At 39.7% G+C, this 21,619-nt stretch overlaps 1 protein-coding gene across 3 annotated transcripts in view; it reads left to right on the top strand.

Moving 5' to 3' along the window:
• Nucleotides 1-21,136, top strand: part of galnt13 (UDP-N-acetyl-alpha-D-galactosamine:polypeptide N-acetylgalactosaminyltransferase 13) — a 38,307-nt gene extending 17,171 nt beyond the window's left edge. For 2 of the 3 annotated variants that reach the window (XM_056389553.1, XM_056389552.1), the window contains exons 6-12: nt 1,432-1,602; nt 2,314-2,431; nt 4,554-4,734; nt 6,450-6,589; nt 8,785-8,883; nt 9,580-9,714; nt 17,795-21,136. In XM_056389553.1, coding sequence (XP_056245528.1) covers nt 1,432-1,602; nt 2,314-2,431; nt 4,554-4,734; nt 6,450-6,589; nt 8,785-8,883; nt 9,580-9,714; nt 17,795-17,935 — 985 coding nt within the window. In that variant the 3' untranslated portion in view covers nt 17,936-21,136. The other variant, XM_056389554.1, reaches the window with a different exon arrangement.
• The last annotated feature ends 483 nt before the right edge of the window (nt 21,137-21,619 follow it).

The raw sequence follows: 21,619 nt of genomic DNA, 5'->3' as shown, positions 1-21,619 counted from the left end.
GTGTGTGTGTGTGTTTCTGTTCCTGTATGTGTGAGTGACATGAACGGATGGACAGATTTATAATGATTCTCTTGCAATCCATCTCTTATCTGAGGTCAGACACATTTATTTTCCCCCAGGAAGAAATTGGTATCATATGGCTCAGAATATTATATTAAGGAGCCATTACACTTTTACTGAATGCTGCTGCACATGTATTGATGTCTATAATTCTGGGCAGAGACTGATGAGATGGTGCAGAGAGTAAACCACATGTTCCCTACAAATTCATGTGATTGATGTTACAGGTAGCTTTGTTAAATCAAACGAAGATTGATTTAGATGTGTGATATTTTATCCAATCTATCTCTCTCTCTCTCTCTCTCTCTCTCTCTCTATATAAATATATATATATATGTATATATATATAAAATCAAGTGTTCAATGCGTTAAATTGTGTTCCAATGAAGGAAAAAATAGGCTTCACTTCACACCTTTAATCCTCATGTTGTTAGTTTCAATTACAACGCACCTCAAATCATTGATGTGGAAAACAGCATTTTGTAGAATAACAAGATGGTATTGTATTATTATCAGAAATGTCACTAAAATCAAGTAGGCAACAGTATTGAATAATACCCAGCCCTAATATGATGGTAGTTGGAACTACTTGTAGATTTTGACACCTTGCAATGAATATATAGTTCATGAAGGACATAGTCCTCAGTCTATTTTTTAATTTGAGGAATCTGGGAATTAAATAAAGATACTCTTTTGCCCATGGCCACCCAATCAGAAAGTACATATTTTTTTCTTGCAAACATTACTTGATTTTACCTTTTGTTCATCAGCCAAGGCACTGTACATTTATTGAGACTAAGTGCTTTGATGATAACATGACAAAATTTTGATAATTGCTGAATTTTTGAGTCATTTAATCAACTAAAAATGCCAAATATTTGCTGTTTTCAGATTCTTAGATGTGATGGTTTAATGCTTGCATTGCAAACTGAATATCTTTCGCATTTTGAACAGTTGGTTGGAGAAAACAGCAACATTAGACATCTGAAGACACTGACTTCATTATTTTCATAGACTAAATGATAACCGATTAATTAAAAAGTGAGTGATCGCAACATGAAATGATTAGTTTTTAAAAAAGGATCAAAAATGAAAACAGTAATTAGTTGCAGGCATAGTGTGGTTTCATTGGACAATTAGTTCCTTATGTTACTTGAGAAAGGAACCGTAAAAAAACCAGAACCTGATTTGTTCACATTCAGAGAGTACTTATTTGCTTGGATGTTAAAAAACAGAGAAAATAGTAATTTGCCACCTCACCTTTCCACAAGATGTTTTACATTTGTTAAATCATTACATGTTCTAGTGCAAGGCTCCACAAATGTTGTATCCGAACACTGAAGCTTACACTTCATTACTCGTGTCTTTCAGGACAGCGGTGGTGTGCCCCATCATCGATGTCATCAGTGACGAGACGTTCGAGTACATGGCGGGCTCAGATATGACTTATGGCGGATTCAACTGGAAGCTGAATTTCCGCTGGTACCCTGTTCCCCAGCGGGAGATGGATCGACGCAAAGGGGACAGAACACTTCCTGTCAGGTACACACACACAATCTTGCTCCCACTTCTGAAGCTAAATCTAGATCATATTTGAGGGGAACTGACTTCCCACTTAAGTAATGTTTTTGATTAAGAATTAACATAAAGATGCCAGATAACACATGAAAAGAAAAGAAGCTTTTTATAAGTTCAAGCAGATGTTAGTTCTCTGTTTTTCATCTGAGCTGAGAATGGATTTATCTGTCATGGCAGCAGACTACAGAAAAAACATGGTTATTTAAATTTCTTACTCTCTTATGAAAATTGCCATTTTTATCTGCAGATAGAAATAGATCTTTTTCCTTTGTGTATCCCACTGATGCAAACACCTGCATAAATAGCATATACATGGCAGTGATTGTGCTCTGCTGTAGTCTGTGTGTATATGAGCTCAAAATAGACAAATAGAAACTCTGCTCACACTTGCACTTTTTGAATTCACAAAACTGGATACAATTTGTCGCCTGCATGCAAATCCTAGCAACAAACACTATTCTTAATTTAAACTTCAACATAGAATTAATTAAAAGATAAGAGTAATTACCCCTCTAAGGCTTTGTATGAAATTGTCAAACAAATTGGTCTTTTATTATACTCTAAATGTTCCTCAGAGTGACACTAAGATACTAATAAATACAGCAGGAGGAGAGGTAATATTACAAAAGAATTTTTATGGTTTTTGTCTTCATTTATTTTTTGTGTCTCTTTCAGGACCCCCACCATGGCAGGAGGATTGTTCTCTATAGACAAAACATACTTTGAAGAAATAGGAAGCTATGATCCGGGGATGGATATCTGGGGAGGAGAGAACCTGGAAATGTCTTTCAGAGTAAGTGACTGACAAAGAGGAGGGTGGTTTACAGTAGTTGGTTTGTGTTAGTGGGTACATACACATACAGTTCCCTTAATTATATCTGTGTGTCCCTCTCTATTTTCTCTGAGCCATTTGACAAGCATCCGCACATGCACAACAAAGCTCTGATTATACTGTGTACAGATCTGTCAAACCACAGCATTTAACTACACTTGACTCCGCAAACACTGACTATACGCTTACACCACACCTTTACAGCTGCTTATTTATGCAATTATCCAATCAGCCAATCGTGTGGCAGCAGTGCGATGCATAATATCATGCAGATACAGGTCAGGGGCTTCAGTCAATGTTCACGTCAAGCATCGGAATGTGGGGAAAAAAATGTGATCTCAGTGGCTTCGACTGTGGCATGATTGTTCGTGCCAGACGGGCTGGTTTGAGTATTACTGAAACTGCTGATCTCCTGGGATTTTTCATGCTCAAGAGATTTTACTCTGAATGGTGCCAAAAACAAAAAAAGATCAGCAAAAGTGAGCAGCAGTTCCGTGGACGGAAACACCTCGTTGATGAGAGAGGTCAGAGGAAGAATGGTCAGACTGGTTGGAGCAGACAGAAAGGCTACGGTAACTCAGATAACCTCTCTTTACAACTGTGGTGAGCAGAATGTGGATGGGCTACAACAGCTGAAGACCACGTCAGGTTCCGCTCCTGCCAGCCAAGAGTCAGAGATCTGAGGCTGCGGTGGACACAGGCTCACCAAGACTTGAATGGAAAAATTGTAGCCTGGATTGATGAATCTTGATTTCTGCTGAGGCACGCAGATGGTAGGGTGAACATTGAACATGCCAGGTGTGGGGAATGTTTTCTCGGCACGCTTTGGGCCCCTAAATACCAATCAATAATTGTTTCCTTTCCTGTGAGTATTCTTGCTGACCATGCGTGTCCCTTAATGGCCACAATTTATTTCATCTTCCAATGGCTACTTCCAGAATGATAGTGCACCATCTCAAACTGGTTTCATGAACATGACGATGAGTTCAGTGGCCTCCCCAGTCATCAGAGTTCAATACAATACACCTTTGGGATGTGGTAGAGCGGAGTATTTGCAGCATGAATCTGCAGCTGAAAAATCTGCAGAAATGATCTTATGCAGTCGTGTCAACATGGAGCAGAATCTCAACGGATTGTTTCTAACATCTCATGGAATCAATGCCACAAAGAACACAAGTATTTATTTTTAGATTTAGTTGAATCTGCTTTTACTTCTTTCACTTTTAAATGAATCCTTTAATACTCCGGAATATAGTTAGAATGCCTCATAATGTTCAGAAATTTTATTTTATACTAAATGTTTGTTGGAAAGATGGAAATGATTTAATAATAGCAAAATCAAAGTGTCATTTCAAAGTGATTGAAATGCAGCATCACCTGTGACTGAAAGAAAATGACTCATGCATAAAAAGCAGAAGAAGAGTCTAGAGTGCAAGCAGCTCTGTGAGGCTGGACTGGTAAATGTTAAAATCATCTTGCTAACATTTGTTAATTAATAACAAAGCACAGCTAAGACTGATGGGAGTGCTCTCAGTTTTAGAGGTTTATGGTTAAAAAGTGGTGGACAAATTAAAATGTGTCCTGATGACGGTGCTAAAAGTGAAGGGATCGCCAGAGTTAGAGATGTGCTAAGCTAATAGAGACTTGCAGCTGTAATTGCATTTTAATTGCAGGTTGTAATGCAACAAAATGGGGGGAAAACACTAAGTGGGATGCAGCACTGTAAAAACTGTGAATATTACACCTGAGTTGGTTTTTAGTATTTGTCTGTGCAGGCTATGTGGTTTTGCTCTGATGCTGTGTCAAAGCAGCCCACTCTGCTGCAGCGTCCAGTGACTAACGATAAAGCAGCCTCTTGTTTCCTCTCTCCTCCTGGAAAGCCGCACTGCTCTCAAAATTGTAAGAGAAAAATGTTCTTATTGGTGGCAGATTTAATCACTTCCTTTGTCACCTGAGCATCAAGGAGTGATTAACAATCAGTTAAGAGAACTGCCATGCACCTGATGTTTTGTATGTTTGTGTTGAGTGTATTTGTTTGCTTTCTTGCCACATACTATATAAATTTAACCTCATGTGCCTGCAGATCTGGCAGTGCGGTGGCTCTTTGGAAATCGTGACATGTTCCCATGTGGGCCATGTTTTCCGGAAGGCCACCCCATACAGCTTCCCCGGAGGAACGGGCCAAGTCATCAACAAGAACAACAGGCGCCTGGCCGAAGTGTGGATGGATGATTTCAAAGACTTCTTCTATATCATATCACCAGGTACAGAGCAATGAAACTGCGTCTGTCTGACTGCATGTTCCTGCCACGGGGATAGCAGAGTCGCACATTGAGGACGGTCCTAAAATGGCATAAATTCTTCATGTTTTAAAAGTTTCAGGGCATATACAGAAGAGTTGAGCCGGGAATTTAATAGATGTTTTATTCATTGTGCACCGCTGTTCCAAAGCAGATATGAACAATCCTCATTACAAAACTCCTCAGTGCTACTTCTGTGCTGGCCATTACATTTAGCAAATTGTGAAAAGGAAAGACTTGCCAGCTCTCCTTTATTCTGTTCTTGTCTTTCTCCTCTTTTTTTATTCTTGCTCATTTAAGAATTCTCCTTTTTACTTTGTCTGACATAGGAATTTACTGCTGCTTTTGTTATTCGCAAAGTGGAATTAATTAGTTCCTACTTTCAGTCACATTCTTAGTGTTTTCCTGAACTTGGTTTTCTCTCCAACAGAGCTCAAACACACACGGACAAACTAGAACAATACGACTATGCAGACAGAGGGATGAGTAGCCCTCCCATCTGTCGACTTAGTAATGTGATTACCCTTTAGCAGACGGCCATGCTCCGGAAATCTCTGGTTAAGTGTTTTAGATGCCAGCCAACCTATAAGGGATCATCCGTAATCTGCCGATGTTATGGCACAAATTGCGACCTTCCCCTCCACTCAGTCAGATGGGGATTCTCCACGGGGGCAAGTGTGCAGACAGAGCTGGTTTTGTGATGGATGAGTCTAACTGTGTGCTGTGGCCCTGCGATGACTGTCTGTTCCTCCAGGACATTAGGGAGAATGATCTGGGCCACGCTGCTGCCAGACCTCACTTATTGGCACAGAAGAACACAGTATGATGCTCAGGCTGAGTTTGGGAGTGGCACCGAGTGATCCTATTAAAAGTGCATCTCCCTCCTCATCCCTCCTCTGCACTGGTGATTTCAAGATCAAAGAGGCTATTCATCATCTGCAACATGTGATGCTCAGACCCTGCAGAGAGAGGAAAGGGGAAATAGAGAGCCAGGGGAGGAAGAACGGCCTTCAGCTCATTGCTTTTATCTGCCAACTTGAAATTTCTATTTCCCAGATTAAAGTGTAAGACGTTGTTAGTATTAGAGAAGGTTCTGTTTGCGTTGCGTGCCTTGCGTTTGATGGATAAATACACAGCGCTGCTTACATGTTGGCTGGTTTTTGAAAATTGTTCTCTATTTTCTCTCATTGCAATCGTGTTCTTTCATGATAAATTACCCCCCTGCATCTATGTACATGCAAGCTTTGAGTCCTCAAGAGGCACTCTGGGGAGAAACCATCTGCCTAATGTGTTTATAAGTGTATGTGCCCAGTCGCCGCCTTGTCCTTCCTCAGTGTTCAGTTTCACTAAGGCCGATGCATCTTGCAGTTTCCGTACCGTTAAAGTAACATACTTAATGACAAATGTATTACGCATCAATATACCATTTGTATGAATAGGATATGACTTTCCATCAAAACATTTCATAGAAAATCCTTCCACTGATGTCCCATATACACAGCCCATGTTTTCGGGTAAGGATGCGAGCTGATTCTTTATAAAGGGTCCCTCTGGTGTTTAGTTTTGGTGGTGCAGGAAAACAGGACAAAAAAAAAAAAAGTAAATACAAAGGTGAGTACTGACTGATGATGTGCAGCGATACATAAGTCAGAATCCTTGTCTCTGTATTTCGTCTGCAGGTGTGATGCGGGTGGACTACGGAGACGTTTCTTCCCGTAAAGCCCTCCGCGAGGCCTTGAAGTGCAAACCGTTCTCCTGGTATCTAGAAAACATCTACCCAGACTCCCAGATCCCAAGAAGATACTACTCACTTGGTGAAGTATGAGCTTTCATGTATTCTGATCTCCCATAATGCAGCAGATATGCTGTGGGTCGCTCCATCTGCATTCAGTCAGATATGTCCTTGTAGCTCCTGAGCTGTGTTTTCAGAAAGACAATATTGCTGCGAGATAAAGCTGAAAATCTCAGAGTCCAACAAAGGCTGAACAAAATGAGATAAAAAAAAAAAAGCTGTTCGCATTGAACACGCGTGATAAAGAAAAACATGCTCATGCAGTTGGTATTGATCCCAATCACATGTTTACACAGCTAAGGTGTGCATGGCAGAGAGGTGAGATTAGGCTTGTGTATACATTCTACACTGTCTGGTGGGACAGTTTTGTTTTGTACAAGAGCTAAAATTAATTTTAAAACATAATTTTGTTTATCTGTGATATAAATATATTAAAACTGTTAGAAAATTTTTTCATAAGATGATTAGAGCAGAAATGGAACTACAAAGTAGTCCCCTTAGAAATTAAAAAGGGCATTGTGGGAGCTGTGTGATAATTTGCAGCTAAGGCGTGAGAATTCATAGTTAATTGTTTTCAAGATAACAGAAGTTTAAGTTCCTTTTGTTAGAGAGTTCCTACTCACATGGGAAAAAGAAGATTTTTTTTTTTATAAGTGGCCTGACTTTGCCTCTTGATGCCCACGGCTCCCCCGTGCTGACAGCAGTGCAGCACGGGGTAAAGTCAGAGCTGACATCCAGTGTGCTGTCAGTACAATAGATAGAGGCCATTTAAAAAGCAATGTCAGTTGAAGGAGTAATGGTGAATGAGCTTGTAATCCTTCAGCATTCATACTGCTGAGGATGAGTGGATATTTTCATCCGTGCTGTTCTGCTGTACTGCAGTACCAGCTCTCTGTTTAGCCACTGCAGCACCTCAGCTCCACCGGACTTCCTGTGAGTTCTTCTCAGCCTCTGTAGCGCCGTCAGCCTCTCTCTTTAACAGCTGGAACCATTAGGGTTTATATCACTTAATTATGAGCGCCGTTCTGTTCCTGCATGATAGGCATAATAAGTTGCTTAGGCAACATATAGAGCCAGCGCAGCTTTAGCTCTGTGGATGTATGAGCTCACGAGACAGCTGAGTTGCCTATAAAGTTAGAAGGAGCTGTGATAACGGTGGTTACTCAGAACTGTTCTGGCATTATTACTTATCTGTTTGAGCTTGTGAAGTGAAGTAGGAGAAATAGAAGTTGGATTAACAAAGAGTTCATTTAAGTTGGTGACACAGTATCTGTCATATACATACACGAGTTTAGCTAAAACCCTTTAAGTTCTTACGGAATCAGTGGACACAGAAAAACATGGTGATAAACCTGCACTTTTCACCATCACTGTTTGGACATTGAACATCAGTCATGGTTGACTTTAGTAATGGGGAAAAACAGTTCTGACAGTCGCTTGGGTTTTTCTGTGACGAACTCAGCATCAGCAGCGTTTGCATGTCACACAGTAAGGATGTGTTGGTTAAAGTGAAGCCAGCTAGAACAGATATAACATTTGTAAAAGCAGGGCAGCAACGAATGATCACTTTCATTATCGATTAATCTCTCAGTTGTTTAGTTAAAAAAAATCACGTCGTCTACAAAAGGTCAGAAAATAGTCAAAAATGCACTTAATAATTTACCAGAGCCCAATGTAATGTTTTCAAATTACGTGTCTTCTTTGACAAGCGGTTCAAACCCCAGAGATTTGAGATATGTGTGTTTTAACACACAGGATCCAAAAAATGTTTCCATGAAAAAAAAACTTACTAATATTAACAGATTGTCAAAATAGTTTCCAACTAAATTTCTCTTGATCAATTAGTCCATTAACAAATTAATTGTTTCCTAAATTATAATAGAAACAGTTGCATTAAAGAAGAGGACAGTAGTAAACATGAGGTAACATAAAAAAAGGGGTGTAGAAAAGATAATGCATTTTTAATGAGAAATATTGAGCAGGGTCTGAATAGCTTGTTTTTGAGAATAAAATATTACATCACACATATTTGTTTTGTTGGTAGAACATGTAGCCTGGGGTGCTGACAAATAATACATGCACTTTATGGATTACACCCCTGCATGAATAAAACTGTAATACTTTGTAAACTTTGTATCACCAAAGTGAAACATAATGTATGTTCAAACATATTTGAAAATTGAACGCAGATAATCTTTTAACACTGTTCTTCTTGCTGGTAGATCAGAAATGTTGAAACCAACCAGTGTGTGGACAACATGGGGAGAAAGGAGAACGAGAAAGTTGGCTTTTTCAACTGTCATGGCATGGGCGGAAACCAGGTGAGGAAAGCTCCGATAAACACTTAAGTTTTGCTATTTATTCTTATTTACTGATCTATTTATAAGTGCTGTAAATGGAATGTAGAATAAGTATATCTCTTTTAAATTAACATTCAACACGCTGAGCTTTTGATACCTCTTCATCTTGGACACATGAGCTTTGGGATTTCGCCTTTGCTAAAAAAAAAAACTTGATTTCAATCAGTTTGGACCAAAGTGTGTGTGTGAGCTGCCAACTTTTAAATCAATCCACAGACTTTCAGCACATTTCAAGTCTGGGTTTTTGCCAAGTGTTTCTTTCTCGTTTCGAAAGTCTATTGCTGATTTAGCTCCAAGCTGTTGGTCAATGTGACATCTTTGGCATTTAAAGGTTTGTGCCAAGATTCGTATTGGTCTAATCATTGTTCCCTCTGTTGTTCTTGTAGGATATTATGTGGAGCAATCATGTAGTAATAGAAAAACACACAAAAGGACAGTTTAAATTCTTTTTTAGAAAACACAAAAAATCATAAGGCAAGTTTAAATCAGGTTTGGCACCACATAAATCATGAAGAAATTTAGTGTTATTCACAGTAAAATAAGAATGAATATATTCAATCTGGTGATAACTCCCTATTATTTTTTGAATGCACATCGGTGCATAATGTTGGCATCGCTGGTGCTTTTCATCTTCTGAGTGAGACGTTTTGTTTCCAGGTGTTCTCATACACGGCGGATAAAGAGATAAGGACAGATGACCTCTGTCTGGATGTCTCCCGCCTCAACGGACCTGTCGTCATGCTCAAGTGTCACCACATGAAGGGCAATCAGATGTTTGAGTACGATGCCGAGGTAGGATCCATGTTCCCCAAATAATCCGTAGCAGGGCTGTTATTGCAGGTGGCCGTCTCTGCTTTCCTGATGGCTGATGTATTGAAAATGACTTTGATGAAATGCTGATGGATTGTGTCTGTCTGTGTCTGATGAGATTGCATGTGCAGTAGTGCACTGTGAGGATGTTGTTAGTGGGAAAGTGAGAAATTAAGTACCTGTTTTCAGCCACTAGATGGTGCTGTACGCCAGTTTTTTTTTTTTTTTTTTTTTTTTTTTTTTTTAGCAGCACAGAAGTTGAGTTGTTTTTTCACCACCCAGCAGCTGTGTCTCTCCTCTCATGTTCTCTGCTTTCACATAGTATGTTGGCAAGTGGGAGTATGATTTTGAGGTAAGCCGCATCCCTCCTGAATACTGCCCCATAGTGTGTGCCTGTGCTCCCAGTATATCATGAGACCCTGTAACAGTGTGTGGACTGTGAAGTGTCAGTTGACATTAGAGTAGATAATTTAAATCTCCATGGTGAACTAGATCTATTTTACCGATGGGATGAAAATGAATACTAAGTGGATTTTGATTCTAATTAACAAAATGTTTTTATTTATTCGAAAGTTTCACCGTACAGTCAACGTGAATCTACAGTATCTCTTAACATCAAACAATAAGTGGCCAAAGTATTTACACTAACGGCAGGACAGATATTCAGCTTGATGGCCAGTCTACAAAACTAAACCAAGTGTCAGAGCCAAAGGTAAAGCTAACATAATATCTTAAAAAATCAAAACAAAACAATTATTAAATCTATGATGGACAGGGATGAAAAACAAATAACCTGATCCTGAAGTATTTTCATGTTGTGTGGTTCATTAAAGATCTTTCACACTCGCGTACGACACTGCTGAATTTACACTGATATACAATTTGAGAGTGGATTCATTTGTGGTACTGTAGCACCAGAATGGAAACTAAAATTAGATAAATGACAATGCCAAAAACTGCATATTAAACACCAGAGTTTCATTTTACTTAATACTCCTGCTTATGCTGTATTAGTCTTATCATTTCAGTATTCAGTCAAACGCAGAGACAGATGTTGTAAGCGCTTAGATTGAAAGCAGAAAAACATTTTGAATCTCACAGGAAAACTCAAATATTCTCCTCAAGCCCCGCTGACTCAGAACTCAAAGTACATTGTGGTTTATACAACTCAAAAAGCATCTTTTATATTAACAATTTATGCATTTTTTTTTTCAACCACTGGGAAAGGGTAAGAAAAGATTTCACTCAATACAGTATTATTTCTCAGTGATTGAGACGTCCTGTCACTGATGTGGTTTTGACAAGGTGAGGAAGCCTGGAGGCCTTTCCATCAAACCCTGAACAAAACCCTAGGAGAAACACTTTTATTACACTTTGTTCTCTGGGTGCATTCTTAATAAGGAAAAAATGAATAATTCATAAACTAAGAGGACTGGTCTCTGTTGTAAACAGCACTGGGGTTTCACCGCTGTCAGTGGTCGAGGTTATTTTTAGTCCAGGTGTGACAGTCAGGGGCTGAATCCCGGGTTACTTCAGTACCGCTAACATTTCATCTGGTCATCAGTTTCATTTTCACAGGAATACCTGACCATATTTTCCTCATGCTTTCATTCACAACCGAAACTGACGGTCCTCCCTTATTTTTTCACCTGCTCTGCCGTTTCAGCCAGAAAGAAGCTGTTTTCCTCAATCCCAGATGAATATACCACTTGCATACATTATCGCAGTCACAATTATTCTCGTTAATCGGCTATACCTTTCACTTGGGTTTACAGAGAAAGCTTTGTGTTAGTGTAGCAGAGACTGTAGTTTAGTTATCCACAGAGGAAGCTCAGCTGCCAAAATGTAAGTAAGTCTTCATTGTTTCAAGCATTGAATATTTAAACTAAGTATTATGCTGCACAGATGTGTAGGAAACTGCCGTCACGTAAAAGAAAAGGTTGAAATTCCTGCTCATTGTCAGCACTGAATATTCATCAGGCATCACAATGTGGAACAACATTTCCATGAGATGGATGATATAGATGGGAAATATAGAGAAAATAAATACTTGCATGATTACAGAGTTGGTAGTGTGAGGACTGAACTGAACGGTTTTTGGCTGATATGAGGCATCCATATTTGTTTGTTTGGTGTGAAGTCGGACATATCGGAGATTTCAAAGAAAGTTGGAAGTCTGAAACTCATGACTGCGTGGACTCTTGATATCACAAGGATGTGTCGTAAGGCATCAGGCTGCATCAATCAATGATAAAGGGGAATCAAATACTTAGCCAAATGTCAAAAGCCTGAGACAATTACAGCATCAGTTTAATCAATTTTGATTAGGTAAAACAATACATCTATACAAAAACAAACAATATTTTATTAAAATGTTTATTCTCTAAAAGATTAGATGGGAGATATCAATAAAAGTTCAGAAAGGAGGTAGAAGAGGCAGATCAGACAATAACCAGTCGCCAGTGATAAAATAAAAAAAATAAAAAAAATGCTTTGCATTTCCCATCTAATTTTTTTAATAGCATATAAAAATCTATTCTTTTTACAGTTTTCATTTGTATTGTACAGATATTGGATTATGTTTGTTTCATTTTAAGAATGTTTTTTATCAATTGCTGATGTGGTAATTGTCTCCTGTTGAGATCTGGTCCCCCTTTTTAGATTTTTGCTTGTTACATCCTGTGGCTTTAGAATAAAGATGTTGTTGTTTCACACTGTGAATTCAATACCCAGCAAGGGTCCATGATCAAAATGTTGTGTCTAATAAACTGATGAAGTGCTTGACCGTGTGCAGGAATTCAATCTTTTCTTTCACAAGCCATGAATATTTGAAATATTTCATGGTAACCCAGCAGAACAAATTGTATCTGAAGCTCAGCTGTTAAGTCCAGGTTTTGAATACCTTAAATATAACAACACATTTTTGTTTTCAACTGTCACTGAAAAAAAAAATCACCTCTTATTAAGCTGGAAAAGTTTTTTTTTTACCTTAACCACCATGTGCCCCTCTCACTCCCGGCTCGCCGCAGAAGCACACCTTCCTCCACATCATCACACAATCATGTCTGACCTTCAGCCGTCTGGAGGATGGTACCTACGGCCCCACGGTGGAGTACTGTAACAACAGTCCCGTGCAGGCCTGGATCCTCCACAACTACACTCGTCTGGAGGTTGCTAGACGCCTCTACTTCAGCCCCACTGATTATTTTCTCTAAGCTCCTGTCCGCTCTGGGGGGAGCGCTGTAGGTCCTAAGGTGAGCAGGTCAGTACATTTTAGGCTTACAATAGAATCTGGTGGTCATTAGCAGCTCTGTAGTGACATAGTTTAGCATTGTTAGACCTGGAAGTAGATTAGGTTGACCTGTTTGGGTGCTAATAGGCACCTCTGTAGCTGATTGTGGCTGAGTATTTCCATATTGTCTTATTTTTGTCAGTGTGAACAGGTGAATGCAGAGTTTGTTGTTATGATCTGTCATTTATTAGTCACAATGTGCGTGCAGATTGTTTTAGGAAGCATTAAGTAGCTTTTGCTGGTGACCTTTCAGGGAGAAGGCATGAAGACAAGGGCGGAAGCACATCAAGCAATGACAGATGTCCCATCAAGATGGTTTTGTGTATAAGATGCTATCTGCGAGACCTTCATGCCAAATTAGATCTCATTTGGCATTTATTTTCCAGCATAAATATTTTATTTTGATGGGAAAATTCACTGGCTGTCCCTTGGACTGCTAGCGCGTAGTGAATGATGCCTGAGATGGAGGAGGACGTGTTTATTTTTAGCTGATTATCTACATGCAGGGCTGAATGAAATGGGCTCGCCATTGTTTACAAGTTCTTTTGAAGTGATCCTTCATTGTGAACCTACCTTTCATGGCCCTGGCCTCTCAGGCCACTCTCCTATTGGCCTGAAGCAGCTGTGCACACTGTGTGCCATGTACATATTGTAAAACCAATGAATCCCAATTATCAGTGCTTTTCACCGCTCTGCCTGCTTATTTACATACTTTTGTGAGGAACTTTTTTTTGGCCCAGCATTTCTGTCCGTTTCAGGGTTGAGGTTTTCGCTGCCGTCATGTCCGTTCTGCTGTGTTATCTGCAGTTTGCACCTCAGACTCCTGTACCGTTGTATCTCTCAAAAAAAGCTAAAGAGCAATTTCACTGTAGCATGCCACAGTTGTTGTGTCCAAGCGGGGTAAATTGGGTAAGGAGCTCCCGGGGCTGCTGGTGTGTGTCAGAGTTACAGCAGTAAAGTGACCTGCTGTTAGATGGCCTGATTTGCTGTTCACACTCGGGTCCTCGTGGCATAGCCAGCATAAAGGGAGAGCTCATACACAAGAGCAGGGCAGTATTAGAGTAAATGAGATTGTTCCCTGACTCTGCCTTGAGACAAAAGGAATTTGCTGTTTTTTTGTATTCCCCACAAAAATCAACTCAGCCCTTTAGATTTTCTTCCACTGTCGGCGCAAGATCATGTCAAACAGGAGCTCTTTTGCCTTTCAGCAAGTCCAGTGTGCTGCCTGGTGACAAAGAGGATAATGTTCCTCAACCAGGGCTCATGGTTAGAAACCATCCTCATTTAATTAGCCGGTCTCAGCTGTGCACACACTCAGCGACTTGCTCCGGAGACACTGGTTGGTTTGCTAGGAGGTTGAGATGGGAGTTTTCTCTGCCCCAAAGGAGGCATGAAATAATTATGAGCAAAGGACAGGACCTCCACATTTCTAGTATTTTCATTAAATGTGGATAGTTTTTTCTACCCCCTGCCGTCATGCCCCTCTTCTCTCATCTCTGTCAGCAGAGTAGGTTTGGATCTTTGAATGAAAAAAGAAATACTATTCTCATTATTGCCTAAGCCAGGTTCTTATGATTTATAGATTAGCTCTACCGACAGCTCGGAGAGGCTCTATGTATGAACAAGCCTTTACAGAGAAGCATTTGTTGGTTTCACAGCTTGTCATTTGCAAAATATACAAAAAAAAAGGATTTTTTTAAACAGTCAGGATTAAGAGATTTCTGATTTTTGTCACTTATCCTTAAAACTGTAGGCTTAACTCTACCATTGTCTTAAGTTGTAGCAGTCTTTTAAAAATATTTTGTAATAAAGCAAGAAAAGAAAAATGTCTCTGAAGTAGAGCTACCTTATTGTTCTTTTCTTTAGCTTTTTGGCAGGTGTGTAAGAGACGGACGCCACCTGCTCTCTTTGTTCTTGGACTGTTTGAACAAATGTGCCCTGTAGGGCAGGCTGTAATGTGTACTTCAGGAAAGGTGTGCATGTGTGTGTGTATGTGTGTGCACGTGCGCGTGTACTTCTTTGTAACCAGGCAGAGAATGTCAAACTCTTGTGTTTTATAGCTTAAGGTCAAACATGGCCTCAGCGTCTCTGTTTGCTCATTAGTCTGAATATCCTCTGTCAACAGTCAAAGCACAATCTTGTTTTAATGAAGAATTATATCTCAGTCACAGGATGAAATAATCATGCCAACGTACATGTCTTAATGCCACACGCTGACTCTGGTTTGTAGTTGTTCTTGTGCATTATCTTTCATGTTTGCTCCTCGTGTTTCTCATATTGTGATGAGTTCTCTTTCAAAGGCCCCTACATTTACATACGTTATTACACTGTATGGTGTCTTTGTAAAGTAGCACCCAACATCATTTTCCCAGTTCCTCTCACAACATTGTTTTCCTCACCAACAAACTCCAAGTCCTCTGCTACTGCATGCGATCATTAGGGACAAGATAAGGAGCCAAAGTGAGGATTGAAATTGCGGAAGCATGTTAACTTCTGTGGGACTGAACATAAATGGTTAATCAAGGCCATTGAGAGCTCTTTTGGAGTTGTTAGTGGGGGGGGTGTTATTCCTTGTGGCAAATAGCCACAGATTTCTGTGCTACATGCTCATGTGGTGCCTGAGTTCAGCTCATCACAACAGGTGTGTTTTTTTCCAGTCTGGACATTTTAAAAGCACTTGTACTGTCTTCTGGCTTCTCTGGTTTATGTGACTGAACAGTACACAGACAGGACTGACAGGGGGGAGGGGACAATGTGTGGAGTGGAGCGGAGCAAGAGATACGTTTGAGCTCATATTGTGGTGAGGACATGGTTTGCGTCTGCAGAATGAACTCTAAAAATAGCATGAATGTTTGATGTCAGAACTGTTTAAATCTAAAGATTAAAAGATAACCCCCATGATCTGACATAGCTAAGCTCCTATTTATTAATTATTGATTATATTGCTGAAATAATGAAAGGATGTGTTGATGTGTCAATCAACTGCAAATGAGTCAACTCACATTTTGATGAGCAAGACTAAACCATTACTCAGACAGAAGCTCAAACTGATTCTTTCTAGCGGCAGACATTTAGTCAAATCCTTGATGTTTACCAATAGCATTAACAATGGCATAACAGGAGCAAGTATCCCTCTAAGCGCATTACCAGGTCCCTGGCATCATTCATTTCATCATTTACCTGTGCTTTTCCTACTGTGACATGTCAAAATGTCTTCCATGAAGAAGGTCATGGTCACCTGAGCTGAATCGGACAGATCCTTGCACATCTCTTCTTGTGGTCAGTTTAGTCAATATATGACAGAGGACATATGTGGCCTTAGGACGTGTGCTCTAGTGTCTCTGCTCTTTTGATCTCAAGGGTAGAGTCATCAAAACGATTCCAGCGGATCCAGCAGCAAAGTTACTTTTGCTTTTAGCCATTTGTGTGCCCATGTCTGTTTCTGCTGTGCATAGTCAACATGATGTAGCAGTGTCATTATGTGGGTACATTAATACTGATACCAGCGTTATGAATATTAAAATATGGCAGCCTTTTTTATGGGTGTTTAAGAGGGAGTGTGATGTTGCGTTTTGTCCTCTTTTTGCTGATTTGTAAAATTTTCCCCCAAAAAAAACAAAACTCCAAGCTATTCATTTACATCATAAGCTACATGATACACTTTATTATTAACCTTTCATTTTGGTGAAATGGGAATTATATAATTAGAAACAAGAGGAAGTATTCACCCATAATTTCTGTCCGTAAAAATCTGCTTCATCCAGGTCCAATACAGAATGTCTGTGCAGAGGTCTAAGTTCTTAGAGCGAATGTTTGAGCAAACGCTTCCCTACTTGGACATTTGACAAAAACACAATCACAATTCTCCCGTTGTGGGCTTCTGTCCCACCACCTGACTGTACTTCCATGTCCAATATTTACTGGCATTTTATCCCCTGTTTAGCCTGCCAACTCCTGAGAAACTGTTCATTTGCTCTGGCTTCATTAACCACTTGTTCACTTTGTCTCTCGACCATTTCATGCAGGGCAGGGAGCATAAAATCGGTTTGCAGACCAACACATTCAGCTGAAAGTAACTGAAAGCTACAAAGAGGGGTGGTGGTGATTTTTAGTGGAATTGGCACCTAAACATTAGGTGTTGGTTTCAGTCCCACTGAAGCAGAGAAAGCACTTCTTTCTTTTTTTTAACATTTTGATGCTTCTGATACTCAAGAGTAAGTTCACAAAGAAATCCTTCCTTTAATGTGGCGATGACAACCAACCTCTCCTCCATCAGAAGCCTCAACTCTCCCAAGCTGCCTCACCGTATGCTGTGTTATATAAGGGGCAGGACTCTTGTCTCTTTCCTGACTGGAACATCCTGCTCTCTTGATGTACCTTTTGTTTTTTTTTCTTGCCCCAGCAACAGTTACTGAGTGCAACAAACTCAAGCTCTTTACTGGGTCGAAAGGTATTTTTGTGAAATATGGGAAATCAGTAGCTGAAGTGTGTCTGTGAGGTTCATCTTAGTCATCAGCTGTGGTGGACTCAGCTGTGTCTAGACAAGGGTTGAAGTACAGTCGATAAGACAGGTTGAGGAAAGTTGAATAAGGTAAACACTAAAATAACACAAATGATGGCACATGGTAGGTTGATTTAGGCTGATTTTACAGTAGGGAAATGTATGTATTCAAAAATTGTATTTGTGTCATGTCTGTATATTCATTTGTAGGCCATATCTACAGAGTGACATCTATGTAATTCCCTTTGTCTTTGTCCATCTGTCTCCAGCGACTCACCCTGCTGCATGCAAACAGCAACCAGTGTCTGGACATGCCGTCTGAGGAGGACAAGATGGTCCCCACCTTGAGAGACTGCAACGGCAGCCGCTCTCAGCAGTGGCTGCTGCGTAACATGACCCTGAGCGTCTGATTCCTCACCTCACCTCTCCCCCCTCCACCACTCTGTCCTCATCCTAACCAGTCCTGGCTCTCCACACCCTCACCAGGTGGCTCTTACCTCACACATCATATGCCTCCCCCTGTAACAGCCTGGCCGGCAATTACAAAATATCCAGGCAGCAGTGGCTCCATTATGGAGGCATCTCCTCTTACTTGCTCGCCACGGGTTTGAGAGAAGCTGCACCTGCAATTCAGGCGACACGACGAGCCGTAGCTTTGGGAACCTCGTCGAGTCCAAGCAGGGAGAACAATGTGTCAGGTCTGTGCATGGAGAACATATCAAAGCGCTCACACTGTGTCAGACAGCCTCTAGCCGTGCATCCACTGTGGCTGCTCAGACTGCTGCTTAGCTGCTGGACAAACAATTAAACAGGAGCATCAATAACAAGAATATTGCAAAGCACGTCTGTGCAATGGTGTGCACTGTAAATTACCTTCCTTGTGCAGTGTACATGCAGCGCATTTGTGTCTACTGTAGGTACAATCATAAAACAAGACTGTTGTCATGACTGCTGCTCATCCTCTTTCCATATCAGTGTCTGAGTTAGATTGAAATAATGGGAAAGTGACGTTAATAGAGTCTGACCAATTCTGGATTTGTCAGGCCATTACCAATGTTGATTTTATTTTATTTTATTTTTTCTGTTAGGCTAAAAACCCTAGACAACCAGATCTCAGCTGATACTTGTTTTTAAAGTTGAACTGAAATTGGTATTGTCATCACATTTGGTGTAAGGCAACTTTAAATTATAATGTTACTGAAGCTACTGTGCATTTATTTTTTTCATTTTTCAAAAGAGGATTAACTAAAAATCTGCTGTGTGGCCGTTTCCCCTGGCAACGGTTGACTGACTGCATAGCTAGGAGACACACTGTCACCCTCTGTGGTCTGTTACTGAGTGGATAACGTCATAGCCCTGTATAGCCTACTACCATTTACTGTAGCATTAACTAGCAACTGTTAGCAATTTAAGGCATCTGTCTCTTTTACACCTTTCAACATTTGGGAGGACCCACTGTGGAATATGGAATATTAAGTTTGTATTCCACTTAGAAAATGAAAGTTAAGCAAGCTAGGCTAACAGGCTTCCACACAGAAAGCTAGTTAGACTAGCTTGCTAATGTTTTCACTAATTCCTGCTAGATACATTCATGTTATCTCAACACTTTCTGAGTCATCGGCAGCTTCCACACAGTCAGTGCAGTGTTTATCCCATGTTATTAAAAGAAGAAGATCTAGCTGCCTTAGCTGTCTTTCTAGGGTCCAGTTGTGGTGACGGAAAATGACTACAGTGTCAAAACTCACAACAATGAACCACAACTCGGACTAACGTATGGAGTAAAGTAGTGTGTGCTCAGCTCACACTGAGGAAGAAGAATGATTAAAAATTTGAGTCCTCCATCTGGTTGACCCTCACAGATTTTGCACCAATAAAATTTCCAGTATTAGCTAGAGAACATAACGTAAGGGGTGCTATCACAGAAAAATACATAAAACTTAAATTTTGACCACATAATTACAAAGTCACAACAAACACCAATGATATACTGTATATTCAGATTTCTTAGCAAAAATCAATTATTATTTCAGAAACATAAACAACATTTTTGTATGGATCCTTTAAAATTTAAAGGAAACTTTAAAATTGTGAACAAAATATGAACTAAACTGTTTTGCAGTAGAAAAGCTATGTACTTCTAAATCACTGCAAATGTATCTTGACATTTCTGACCTGCAATTTCTTGTTTGATATTGGCCGGTTTATTGGTCAGGCTCTAGTTGTTAATTTCTTGAGATGTTGGGATAAAAATAATAATGAAGATTTCAAACCATCATCTATAGAAAATGAATACGAGACAGGAGTGCAGCTATAACAACCTCCCCCTAGAAAAAATACTTGAGTAGTTACATAATGTTTCATAATAGTGAAATGGGAATTACAGTATGGTACAGATGAAAATTTGAGGCAGCTCTCTGGATCGACAGATTACATACTGTACTGTATGTTTATTTATAACCGGCTGTTTGAAGAAATAAGTGGCTAGGGGGAAGGAAGTAGCAAGTAATCAAGACTGCTCTGAGTAGATGTGATTGATTTTGAATGAATGTAAGAATTTTCCCTAAATGACAACGTCTGTATACCGAAGTACTCTAACTGCACTGTGTTATCACAGCTGTCTTAGAGCGTCATTACTAAAAACACACACCACCTTTATCAGTTCCTACAAGATTTCCAACTCTTGTACTAAGACCCTCTTCTTTTTAATATCGTGAGAAATCATGATGTCTTGGAGCTGAATAGTTCCGTGTGCCTTTAGAAAGTTGTGTTTTTTTTGGGGGGGGGGGTTTATTAGTTTTTAGATTATTTAATTATTTTGTTGTTGAAAGAAGAAGAATGTTAAGTCTGTTTTCATTTGAGATAAGGTACTACAGCATACTGATGTTAATAATTGTCACATCTCATGAGTTTATCACTGTCATATTTATGCTTGATCAAATGTTTAGTTATCCATTAATAGTTAAGCAGGTCAATATTCAGAATCAATATTCACCAATCACCCAAGCAAATGTGACAGGTACTTTTCACTATATTGTTGTCTGGGATCAGGCAACAAATGTTGTTGTACATAATGATGTTAACATGTTTCTATCACCATTGTTGTTGTTGTTGTTGTACATACAGAACCAATTATTTTTCTAAGATGCTGTAAAACTTGAACTCTCTTCAGAGAAAAAGACATTGAATGGTAAAAAGATCACGAGGTATTGCAGTGTGTTATTTAGAATCGAGGTAATAAAAACCAGTGCTTACCTTGGGTTTTGAAATTGCGGTGTGTTTTGGAAATCATCATCGGTCCCATGAAACCAATTCTCACACTACCTAAAGGACCTTAGGCGAGTATACACAAGGGAGCAACTAATGGTGAAATACTATCAATGCTGCTTGAATACTGAATCCTTGCCAAGTGCCTGCTTGGCATTCAGACTAAAATTCAATCACCTCTTTCGTATTACGCGCACACATTTATTGTTTTTCATTATCTTGAAGTGCATGGTGTTAAAATAGGAATGTAATGTTTCAATGTAGTAGTTGCAAAGTGATAGTGTTTTCCTGTTTGTACATTTTGCCTTTTTTTTGTAGAAAAAAAATCAAATAAAACATCGACTGAACGTAGAATTTGCATTAATTTCAGTGTCAAGCAATTGATGAAAATGTGAACACAAGCGCATCACACCAACCCATCTGTTGTTTGATCAAACTTGCTCTTGAAGCTTTTAAGACCCCCATACATCTCATTACCAGGCTCCATTCAATATGTTTGCTTTTAGAGGTGGTTGATTGCAGCCTTTCTTCCATGGTGACCATTAGGGGACAACACCTGTACAGCAAGATGCCATAAGAACTACATAGCAATGGATGTTACCTTCCCTCTTTTGTCCAGGATGTGTAAAGGCATCTGCCATTGTCACCCGATGAAGGTACTTCTGACACAGCTCATTATTCTGTGTATATTTCAGCAAGGAAGGCTTGACCTTTCAGGTGACTCTGGCTTTGTTAAAATCTGAGAGGAAAAATTACTCTCCCTGAATGGGACACAGGAAAAAAAGGAAAGCCAGAAGGTCAATGGAGGGTAATGGAGATGGAGAACAGGG

Source organism: Seriola aureovittata, chromosome 11 (assembly GCF_021018895.1).
Source record: "Seriola aureovittata isolate HTS-2021-v1 ecotype China chromosome 11, ASM2101889v1, whole genome shotgun sequence".
NCBI lineage: Eukaryota > Metazoa > Chordata > Actinopteri > Carangiformes > Carangidae > Seriola > Seriola aureovittata.
The sequence above is the reverse complement of the archived record's forward strand: the minus strand, read 5'-3'. Positions and strand labels throughout refer to the sequence as shown.